The 12280-nt window shown below is 44.0% G+C and overlaps 1 protein-coding gene across 1 annotated transcript; it reads left to right on the top strand.

Moving 5' to 3' along the window:
- Nucleotides 1-3537: 3537 nt before the first annotated feature.
- LOC110475041 (urea transporter 2) lies at nt 3538-10656 on the top strand. The gene is made up of 7 exons (XM_021538890.3): nt 3538-3723; nt 4161-4289; nt 5395-5587; nt 7197-7344; nt 7930-8064; nt 8976-9025; nt 10018-10656. Exons 1-7 carry the CDS (start codon nt 3545-3547, stop codon nt 10192-10194), a joined length of 1011 nt encoding a protein of 336 aa, XP_021394565.2. The 5' UTR covers nt 3538-3544; the 3' UTR covers nt 10195-10656.
- The last annotated feature ends 1624 nt before the right edge of the window (nt 10657-12280 follow it).

Consider the following 12280-nt stretch of genomic DNA (forward strand, 5'->3'; position numbering starts at 1 on the left):
GGAAAGGTTCTTTAAAGCTCATCCAGTCCCACCCCGTGCCACAGGCAGGGGCACTTTCCACTAGCCCATGTTTCTCCAAGACCTGTCCAACCTGGCCTTGAGCATTTCCAGGGATGGTTCAACCACAGCTTCTCTGGGCAGTCTCTGACAGGGCCTCTCCATCCTGACATGGAACAATTTCTTCCTAATGTCTAATCTAACCCTGCCCTCTCTCAGTTTGAAGCCACTGCCCCTTGTCCTGTCACTCACCTGATGCTCTACTGAATGGATGAAGTTCCTGTGGTCCCTCTAGAGAGACCCATCCCTAGATCAAACAGGAGTGCCTGAGGAGTTGGAATAGATGAACTCTAAAGGTCCCTTCCAGCACAAAGTATTCTATGATTCTGTGACATAATGAACATGAGTTTCAGCAGCAGCAGGATGGGAGGTAACCGTGATCACCCCGCAGCCTCTGTGACTCTGAATGCTCTGGAATGTGCTGGGATCCACTGGGTGTGAAGCTGGAGGCAGGTTAGTGCAAGTGACTCAACAGGTCACCTCGTCTTTTTGCCATGCCAGCTGCAGTGAGCTGGCTTCATTTCTGCCAGGAAATGTGGAAACCCAGGGCAGAGGAGCACTGCCAGCTCACACATAAGTTTATATGGCAAAGCAATACATCAGTTTTTTGGTGAATTCAGGCTCTCAGCCTCATCCTTTTTTATCTCCACTGTACAAGTGGACTGGACAGTGACTCCAGCACTTCACATGCACATTGCACCCCGTTCTGCAGACTCCTGTGTGCAAACAGCTCCTCACTCAGCTTGCAGGGGAACACCCAGCATGTCTCACAGCATCGTTCTGCACTGCAGCAGCACTTCACCTTGCAGGTTAGCAACAGGGAAAGCTCAAGCTGTATAAAGAGGGAGATCCTTTAAAAGGAAAATGTAAATGCACTTTCACCAAACTGAGAGTATTTATCTTGGCTGGAAATTTTTATTTAACTGAAAGTACATTCAGTTCACTTATTCCAGAATAAAGTATGAAAAAAATAAAGCCTAATTAATTAATATAGTGAATTATAACAGACCCAAAAAAAGCCTTCCTGTATCAATACACCATCCCTAGCACCACTCTTTTCCTCCTCTTCTTCCTTAGCCTTTTTATTCCAGGCCCTTATCTACATGTACACAAAGCCAAACTCAATACTTTTCTGTATATACTGGTCCTGTAATCAGATTCTCACATGGAACCTATCCTTTTATTAGCTCGGCTCTTCCATTTATTATTTGTGCAAATATTATTTGTGCATCCTGAAATGTCACCACCAGCCCTCCAGTACCACAGAGTAAGAAACTGGCCAGGATTAACCAATGGTGCATTAACCAGGCTTTCCCCTACACAGACTCAGAGCTGCTTAACCACACTGGAGGGTCAGGAAGTGCAATGCCCAGGGGTGAAGCAGCTTAAGTACTTGGCACCTGTGTTTCTGAGCTATGGGTTCTCTCCCCATTCTGTTCACAAGGCCTTTAATAAAGTTTTGAGTGAGTCAAGGATGAACACAAGACCTATGTGTCTGTATCATCCTATTTAGATTATCAGCTCCCAATATAAATTCATTATTTCTTGCACAAGCTGGCATTCACCAGTAAGACCTGAAGCACCACATTCTGCATTCTGTTCTGCATTCACACAACACACTTTGTCTGATGTTTGCTTGATAATTACCAATAATTAGTTCAGGAAACACAGTATGCTCCAGAAACAGGGGTTTTTATTTATTTGATGACTTCATATTCAGAATTTGCTCTTAGACAAACAATGAATTACCTATAGGCACTGGTTTTATGTGTAAGCCTCTGATCCATGTGCCTAAATAATGCTCTGTAGGCTGTATGAGGTGCCAAAGGTAATTCCAGCAACCCCTTATGCAAAGGGGGTGTGTCCCAAAAGGGTCCCCATCTCCCAGTCCTGCACCCCAAATACCTTATTTACACCTAAACACCTTTGCTGGGCCTATAATAGTCCCCTACCTTACTTAAACTTTTTATAGCACTTGGTAAATTTAATAAGTATATTTTCATTAGTCTCCAAGGGTTTCTTACTACAGCTTCCAACATGCAGTCCCCAATATTGCCTCAGCAGAAAAGAAAGCAACATGACTAAGGCAGAGTGGAAAGTAAGAACTGTGAATTTGGGTATCACACTTTTGAATCAATGCTGGGTACTTCTAAAGACTGGTTCACTTAAAGTGCAGTTCAAATGAGAAAAGGAATGTATGAATGCATGTGAGTCATAGAATAAGGCACCATGGACAACCCCAGGCTAAGCCCTTGCTCATGAGAAAGGTTGAACTGATCCCAATAGGTGATTATAAAACTGACTTTTGGTGCCTATTAGTGATGGTTGATGGATTAATTCAAACTAGAAATATGGGTTAAGCACAGAGAAGCTTAATAAAAGAGACGTATTCTTATAACTGTGCAGAAGTCTGGGAGGATAGGGAATGTGAAGAGAGAATGTGCTCATGGATACAAAAGAATCAGGTGTTCAGAGTAAGGATTTGCCTCTTTCTGGTTCCAAAGTAACATGTAGTAAAGAGAATAAACATGGATCAGAAAGAGACATTGTAATGAGTTCTCTTTTTTTTTCTTTTCCCTTGAATTTTATCAAAGGTTCAGAACATCAATATGGAAAACTGTGTTGATGTCAATATAGAAACCAAGGGGGAAAGAATGCCAATGAAGCAAAATCCACTGAGCACAGGTGGGAAGAGTTTCTGCAGAGCTGTGGGTTACCTCACTGGAGACATGAAGGATTTTGGAACCTGGCTGAAAGGTAAATCTACTTCATTGTTACTAATGACAGCGGATTACAAAAAAAAAGCACATCAAAGGAGTAATAACTTACTTCTTAGTGATGTGATTCAAGTTAGAGGAGTATGGAAACTACCTCTACCCTGATTTACACCTGTTTTGTAGGGGAAAAAAATCACCTTTGTGCAGAGATCCACATAGTGCTTAAATCTTGAGGATATCTGAGATGACATTCACCTCCCAGCATGCCATGTACAAAGCAAATTTGGTCCCATAGAACATAGCCCTGGATGGTTATTCTGTACTCTGCCATTCTTCTTAACACTTCAAGTCCTTTCAGATGAGCAGTTTCTGTCAAGCCTAATGCCACTGTGAAGTTAAACTACACACAGGTAGGTGTGTTTGGTCCCTGTAATAAATCAGCAGTGGGACACACACATAATTCGACATCTGAGCCACAGACATCATAAATTAGCTAGTTCATATGAATCTGGTCCAGGGTACTTTATTACACAGGGTTCTGGCAACCTCACTGTTCATCTCAGTTTTCCAGCTGTAAGCCTTCACTGTGGACCATAATAAATCCCTGTCAGATTTTACAGTCTTGTTGATTCATTGCTTCAGTCATGGTGCCAAGTCCCACTGCCAAAACTTTTCCTGAGTTTCAAAAATACATCCCAAATCAGTACCATCTGCAGACTTTAGGGGGCTTGTTTTATTACTGAACTTGATCTTTTCCAGACAAACCTCTCATGGTCCAGCTCCTTGACTGGGTGCTGCGTGGGATATCCCAGGTGATGTTTGTCAACAATCCCCTCAGTGGGATGGTCATTCTGGCCGGCCTCCTGCTGCAGAACCCATGGTGGACACTCACGGGATGTGTGGGAACAGTTGTCTCAACTTTAACAGCACTTATTCTGGGTCAGGACAGGTAAGTCCATCCTTTTCCCGCTCAGGGTAAGGTGACACTTCAGTGCTGACTTACGTGTTAGGTATTAGATGAGGATGAGAAGCCTAAATTTAGCGGGAGGTGTCCCTGCCCATGGCATAAGTTTGGAACAAGGTGGTCTCTAAGGTTCTTTCCAACCCAAACTTTATATGGTTGTGTGATCCAGCCTTGACTGGGGACATACCTGGTCTAGTAGGACCAGACAGATCCTCTCAGCAGCTGCACCTGGTGCAGAGGCACACTGGACAAACCTGCAGAAGGGGTAGGTGCTGACCCAAATGTGTGAAATCAAATTTCAGTGGACAAGTGCCAGCAGGTCATCCCCCAAACAGAGCCACAGCTGGGTGGGGAGGGAGGGCTGATGTGAACAAAGCATCCTCAGGGGAGGAGACTTCAGGACAGCTGTTCCCTCCACACAGATCAGCCATAGCAGCAGGCTTGTATGGATACAACGGGGTCTTGGTGGGACTGCTGATGGCTGTCTTCTCTGCTGATGGAGACTACAACTGGTGGCTCCTCCTGCCCGTGGCACTGGTGTCCATGACCTGGTAAGACAGATGGCTCCTCTGCTTCTCCTTCCAGCCCCAGAGTCCCCACACATGAGACTGAGCTGTTGCATTTCTATGTAGCCAGCAGTGGAAAGGGAACACAACATATGTACCGTTAGATCTGCGTTGTTATTTACACTTTTAAACTCAGATGAAGTCCAGAAACAAATAAAAATACCCACATAATCACAAGCAATCCCAGTGGGGAAAACAAAAATCAGTGGCTGATCATGTGTAATTCAATGTTCTGAATGTGAGTCATATGGCTGTGATGCATCAATTCATTTCTGTTTCAAGAGGAAAATTATTTTCACTATTTCCTACCATCATCAACCACAAGTGCTTCATCTATTTAAGTCACCATATAAAAATGTCATGCAAATTTACTTCCCCAAGTACAGAAGCTATTCAGTGGTCCCAAGACATGATGGTTGACACTAATCAAAACAAACAACTAGCAATATTTTACTCGTATATATGACACCATAATCCACTAGGTATTTGGCCAGCAAAAAATGTTGAAACCTGGTCTTTGACCCCAAAATGTCTAGTTGCAGACTGCTAAAACCACACATGTAATTTGTCTGTCTGAATTTCGTGTGGTGTTACAGTCACTTTAATGTCAGCTTTTACTGCTGATCAACAAGCTTGAGCAAGGGCACAGAGCCACATTCACAGCTCACAGTTCACTCAGACCCAGCATGGGTATCATAGTCTCAGTACACCTCAGGTGCTAAAAAGAAATAGTAAACCCTGAGATTGAGCTGCAGAATAACTCCATTAAAACAGTAGATTCTGTCTCCTTCACGTTTACCAAATTCATCATACATACTAACATAACATGACAGGAATCTGTACATTGATAATTGCCTTTGGAGGGGTAGGAAATTTATGGAGTGACCCTTTCTGTCTCTGATTTGATCAAGGAAATTAAACAGATAGAAAGAGGCAAAGAGGGTGTTTTTCTTTTTGTTTGGTTTGGGTTTTTTTGTTTGTTTTAAATAGATCAAATTTTCTGCAGCTGGGTTTATAGTTGGATGTGGTTCTGGTGTTATTTTTGCCCATCTTAAAAGCTTCTAGTGAGACCATTTTGTTCTTCTTTCAGCCCCATTTTCACCAGTGCTTTAAGTACCGTTTTCTCTAAGTGGGACCTGCCTGTTCTCACCTTGCCTTTCAACTTGGCCTTGACCCTCTACCTGGCTGCTTCAGGACCACACAGCCTCTTCTTCCCTACAACTGTCATTCATCCTGCAGCATCAACACCGAATGTCACCTGGGCAGAGGTTGAAATGACAATGGTAGGATGTCTTAAGGGTGACAGTCCCCTTCACTTACAATTAAAAATACTACAGACACTTATCATCTTCCTTTATAAACTCCTGTGGATTGGGTTGGATGGCACCTTAAATGACCATCTAGTCCCCTCTCCTGCAATAGACAGGGACATCTTCCACTATGCCAGGGTGCCGAGGCCCCATCCAGCCTGTCCTTGCACACTCCCAGGAATCCAGGAACAGCCACAGCTGTTCTGGGCACCCTGTGCCAGGGCCTGCCCACCCTCCCAGCCAGCAATTCCTTCCCAATATCCCATCTGTCCCTGCCCTCTGGCAGTGGAAGCCATTCCCTGTGTCCTGTCCCTCCCTGCCTTGTCCCCAGTCCCTCTGCAGCTCTCCTGGAGCCCCTTGAGGCCCTGGCAGGGGCTCTGAGCTCTCCCTGGAGCCTTCTCTTGTGCAGGTGAACAGCCCCAGCTCTGCCAGGCTGGCTCCAGAGCAGAGGGGCTCCAGCCCTGGCAGCTGCTCCGTGGCCTCCTCTGGAATGGCTCCAGCAGGTTCACCTCCTTTGTTACTGTATTATGGTCTGGCAGTACAAAATTTGATTTATAAGAGAATTATTATCCAAAATATAAGAGTTTACTCTAGGAATATACATTTTTGACAGCTTGAAAATGAGAACCTTTTCACGTGCAGTTGGATCGAAGTGTATAGATTAGAATCTTCAAATACTCTCTTTAATCCAATTACCCATTTCTCTTTAATATACTGATCATCTCCCCATAGGTAAGGTTGTGCTGAGAATTCCAGTTAACTCACAGGCTAATTTTATTTTTTCAGATATAAGCTGTTTATAAAATTACATCTTTCTGATTAGACATGAGCAAGCAGATATTACTGTGTTAGAATGGTTAAAAAGTTAGGTGCAGGTACACATTCACATATTTTTAATTTATATTCAAGTGGGGACCTTTCCAAAGGAACATTTTATTCTCCTGGATTACACCATAAACAATACAGATACCAGAGTAACTATTTTCTGCTAAGGCTCAGCAGAGTATTTTAAGGGATTCCCAGGGAGTGATTAAGAAAAGGAAGTTAATTGATACTAAATAAAACCCACAAGTGACATTTCTCACTGGTGGCACATACTTTTATGGAGACTGTATACAGAAAAGTGCCTCAAAACCATCTCTAAGCTGTGGTGATCAGGCTGGGCTCTGTCCCACCAGCCCAGCAAGTGTTGCTCATATTTCTAGTGGATCCCAACCATCCCCTAAGTTCACTCTCATGGTCCCTGTGGATATACAAAAATGGTCCAGTCAGCAGCACATGCAAAGAGGAAGGATGATTATACCCTTTCTCAAAATCTTTACCTTTGATCTTAGAGGAAAAACTTGGCAGAGGAGCTCAGGGCAAGGGAACAAGCCATGACTCATTTTCACTGAAGGGAAAACCCTGTCGAAATGCCGTGCTGTCTCCTGAGACCTCTCCAAATGTTCCACTTAAAAAGAAAGACTGCATCCAACAAATGCCAAATATGAGCCTGGCCAAGAAAAATAGGTTTAAAAACAAACAAACAAAAAGTTACAAAGTTGATAACAAATTGTCTTGTTTGGTTTGTTAATTTCTACAGCTTCTGAAATCCATTCCAGTCGGCGTGGGCCAGGTTTATGGTTGTGACAGTCCCTGGACTGGCGGAATTTTCCTGATTGGGTTATTTATCTCCTCTCCACTTATTTGTGTCCACACAGTGATCGGCTCAGCAGTGGGGATGCTGGCAGGTAATGGTTTGTGCCACAAAGTTATATAAAAGCATGGAGAATAAAACAGGTACTACAATAAGTGGAGCAATTAAAGCCACAAGTATTTCACACAATGGAGAATGGCTGCTTGGAAACAAAATCTACTTGAACTTCTGTTTTAAGAATTTTTTTGATTGGTTTCTTCATTCTCTTACCTTGTTTTATGACAGTAGAATCCTTCAGAAAAAACAAGTGTCTGTTGTGTTAATTTTTACCACAAAATACTTAATTTTTGGGTGTGTCCTGGTGGGTTTAGGGGCAGATCAATGGAAGTCATAGCCATCAGCCTGAAAGTGCAGGCCTCAGGGATTCATTTAAGGTACACATGTAGGTTCATTCACCCATACGTGTTCTGCTGGAGCCAAATTGCCAAAGTCAGCTCAGCAGCAACAGGAAAATTCTGCCATGACTCCCTTAGACCCTTAGACCTTAGCAACATGACTACAAACAGCTCCATGTACAAATGCTGGCTAGAACCTTTGAAAATCTGGATTTGTGCCACTTCTCCACCACTTTTATCTCTTTGGCCAAGGAATGACACATTTCTCTGACTTTATTTTCCAGGGCTGAGCTTAGCAAAGCCATTTAACCAAATCTACTCGGGGCTGTGGGGTTACAACAGCTCCCTGTCCTGCGCTGCCATCGGGGGCATGTTCTTGGCTCTCACCTGGCAGACACACCTCCTGGCCATGGCCTGCGGTAGGTACCTGGTGGGTTTTCACCTCCCCTGGAGGTGAGACAGGATGCCTTTGCAGCAGAGGAGGCGAGGAGACAGATGGGCACTCGGGGCAGGCAGATGGGTGTAGGTGAGGCTGACGAGTGGTAGAGCTGTGTGTTGGAGCCACGGCTTTAACTCACTCTGTGCTTTCATTTTTGGCCAAGAGCTGTGTTTAGAGAAAGAGCTGTGATCAGTAGACACACGTGTTAACTGAGGTCTTTGAAATCAAATACTTTGTTTTGAGACATTGTGTTTGATAGCTAATTGCTGGATGAATCATGCGGGGTTTTTTCTAGCCATAGATACCAGCTCAAATTCCTTCTTTGAAGGACATGCCTAATCTTTGGGAAGAGTGGAACTCTACTCTAGTTAGACAGTACACATTCCCCATTCTCCTGAAATGGATTAAAGGCATGAGCTGGGCAACATAGCAGGATTGAAGAATTATTTATAAGGCAATTCCATGTGAAATTTCAATATCAGAGCAAGCTGGGAGTGAAACTATTGCTCATTCAGTGCTCATACAGCTCTGTATGTCACCTTCCGGCCCTGAAGCCAGGACAGATGAGAGTAGGGAAGGTTATTTTCTTATTTAACCCTATCCATCAAGCTACATACTTTGTATGTCAGTGTGTTTTTCAAAAGCTGTGATGCCACACCACATTTTTTGTCACTCCAGGTTGGTTGGTTGGTTGGTTGGTTGGTTGGTTGGTTTTGCCCCTCTCATAATCTCCAGGCTGGAGAGGACACAGGAAGGTGTTCAGCAGGGTACTGCTCAGACAGGGTCATAATCATTTGTTGAGCTATCCAAGCCAGAAGGAGAGATGTTTGTCATTGCTGTTCTACTCCATGAACAACTGAACTCACCAGGAACTGTCTTCCTTTTCCACAGCACTCTTCAGTGCCTACCTGGGAGCAGCAGTGACCCACATGTTGTCTGTGGTAAGTAGTTTATCAACTAAGGGCTGATTTCCAATGCTGAATTTCTCTGGCTTGTCAGGCAAAACACCAAGATGTGGAGAAAAATTCAGCCGAAGGCAGAAATGGTCTGGGAGAGGGATTACTATCTGCCCAGGTGGTTGGTGTGATTCCCACTGGAACAGGTGACCTAGAATTATCACTTGCCACTTTCCATCCTCAGTTTGCTTGAACTTCCACAGCGCAGCTCTAGACACTTATGAGATCACAGAATCATGGAATGGTTTGGGTTGAAAGGTACCTTAAAACTCATTGAGTTCCACCCCCTGCTATGGGCGGGGAAACCTTCCACTGTCCCAGGTTGCTCCAAGCCCCACCTATTTTTGAACACTTCCAGGAATAGGGCAGCCACAGCTTCTCTGAGCAACCTGGGTTGCCAGGGCCTCACCACCCTCACAAGGAAGAATTGCTTGCCCATATCCAATCTAACCCTAAGGGGGAAAGCCATTCCCCCTTATTCTGTCTAGGCCCTTGCCCAAAGTGCCTCTCCAGCACTTCTGGACTTGTTTTAGGCACCAGCAGGCTGCCCCTCTTTCAGATATTTACTTCATGCCTGAAGCAATTGGGAAAAGGGCCCTGCATGTGTGCAAAAAAACCATTAGATTCAGGTTAATTTATTTTCTCAGTTGCTGGAAGTCAGTCAGTACCACAGCCCAGGGAAGAGATTAATGTTTCTGGTATCAGCTCTCCTGTATCATTGTCACCCTCTCCTAACTCATGTCCAAGAAACCTTCCCCATGACAGATGAGGTAAATCTGTCACCAGAGCTGGTAGATGTTGTAGGCTGATGCACAATGTCAAGACATCATAAACCCAGCCTCAGTCAGGAAAGACTCAATGCAAAACCAAGTCTAGACTTCTTCCAGAAATGTTGTTGCAAGGCAGCTGGCTCTGTGTGTTACTCTAATAAAATAAAGACATGTAGTAAATAGGTGGTTTGTTATTATTCTTTGCAGTTTGGGGTGCCATCTGGAACCTGGTCTTTTTGCTTGTCTGCACTGACCTTCCTGCTGATGACCACAAGCAATTCTGCGATCTGCAGGCTGCCGCTCTCCAAAGTCACCTACCCAGAAGCCAACCGAGCTTATTATCTGATGATGAAGAAACATGAGAGGTCTTGCTATGAGGCATAGAGATCTAAGAAGAGAGAAACTCATCAGATCTTAAGGCAAGAGCATGAGGTGTTTGCCCAACAGACTGTGATTTGTGTGCTACAATGTCCAACACCACCACCCTCTGTGTGGACAGACTTTTCCCATCAAATGTGCTTGTTCTATTAACAAGATTTCTATTAGGTAGGACTGGGCTGTGCTGGAAGGACTTTTCCCAAGATCAACCTATTATGATTTTAAAGCACACATCTGAAATGACACTTGAATTATAAGCAATGGGAAAATGACTTGCAAGCTGAAAAGAAAAATCTCTATGAAATTGAAGATGCCGAAATCACACATAAAGAAATAAAGAGCATCTTTCAGCATATAAAAGAACTTTAAATTAATGGCTAAACATCTTATGACAGCAAGACGAGGCATCTTAGAGAGTTTCATTGTACCATAAAATTGAATAAAGAGCACTCCTTGCCAAATAGAAAATAGGTTGTGAAGAATTCTACCTGAAGGACCTCCCAAACCCCGTGGAGAGAGATGTTCATTAGCAATCAACAAACATAAAACAGACTTGATTTTGGTGATTTTTGAGTTAATCTCATGATTTCTTTTAATATTCAAATTTGGTAATGGGCTAGCAAAGGAGGGGACATCAAGAAAGTCATTGCTGTCCCTTTCCTATGCAATAAAATGGCTCTGTTCAGTCAATGCACAAAAATAGAACTAAATTGAACTGATCTTCTGGACTTCTCTCCCTCCACTCAGCTCAGGAATATCAAACAGCAAAATGTTGCACTGTCCCAGCTTGCTGCTGAAGCTCAGGAGGCTCAGAGGGAACCTTCTGGCTCTGCGCGACTCTTGACAGGAGGGGACAGCCAGGGGACAACTTCAAGGGAGCAGGGAGAGGAGGAGAGGAACTGGCCTCAAATTGTGCCAGGGGAGGTTTCAATTGGATTGGATTATTGGGGATAATCTCTTCACATAAATGGCTATCAAGCCTAGGAACAAGCTGTTTGGGGCAGCAGTGGCATCCCCATCCCTGGAGGGTTTTAAAGGCCTTGTGGGTGTGACACATGGGGACATGGGACATGGGTCAGTGGCAACAATTCCATGATTCTGTGAAGCTGCTGCTCTGCCATTCCTCTCTGCCCCACAGTGGGAATGGGACATTTGAGGACCCTTCCATTTTGGCAGTCCAGCAGAGCTCTGCAGGACACCAGCCATGTGCCACCTCTGCCCAGGCTCCCAGGGTGTGCAGGCAGGGAAGAGGGAAGCAGTCCTTGCACTCAGCAGTGTGGGTGACCTCAACAGGCATTGACTCAGCCCCTCAACCTTTCAGCCTGGCTCACTGACATACTCTGTCTCATGTAGAAGCTCATATCTTCACTGAAACTATTCCATGTGCTCAAGTTCTTCAGCTGACAGAGCCTACATGCATTAACGTCACACCAGGAAAAGCAAATCAAAACCTGTTTTCCATGTAGTAGATGAAATAAAATCAAGCATGAGTTTGGTGTTCGGAATGGGGGAAAAAAAACCCAAACCAGGTATTTTTGCAAAAATCACAAAGGCCTGACTGTAAAACATTTGTGATGAACTGTTGGCAGTATCTTCTGGTGAAGTTTTAGGTTTTCAGATGTTCAACAGGATTTCTGTATGACTGATACTCACTTGTAAAATGTAGCATTTCCATGATTTACTTAATAAATAGCCACATAATGTTCTGTGGAGTTAATTTCTAAAACAAACATACATACTTTTTCGAGTTTGCTTTAAGTTTCTCTCTCTTTATTATCATTAAGTTCTTCCAAAGGTAGGTTACCTCTTAAACAAGTAGTGTAGAAGACACTGGAAAATAAAACTTCTAAATCAGTGTGTGTAGAATACATAGGAAACTTTTAAAATCTGTTATTTGTGCTTATCACACAATCACAGAATCACAAAATTGTTTGGGTTAAAGGGCCCTTATTCTATCGCCCCTGCCATGGGCAGGACACCTTCCATTGTCCCAGGTTCTCAAGCCCCATCCATCCTGGCCTTGGACACTCCCAGGGATCCAGGGACAGCCACAGCTGCTCTGGGCACCCTGTGCCAGGGCCTGCCCACCCTC

Source organism: Lonchura striata, chromosome Z (assembly GCF_046129695.1).
Source record: "Lonchura striata isolate bLonStr1 chromosome Z, bLonStr1.mat, whole genome shotgun sequence".
In the NCBI taxonomy this organism is placed as follows: Eukaryota; Metazoa; Chordata; class Aves; order Passeriformes; family Estrildidae; genus Lonchura; species Lonchura striata.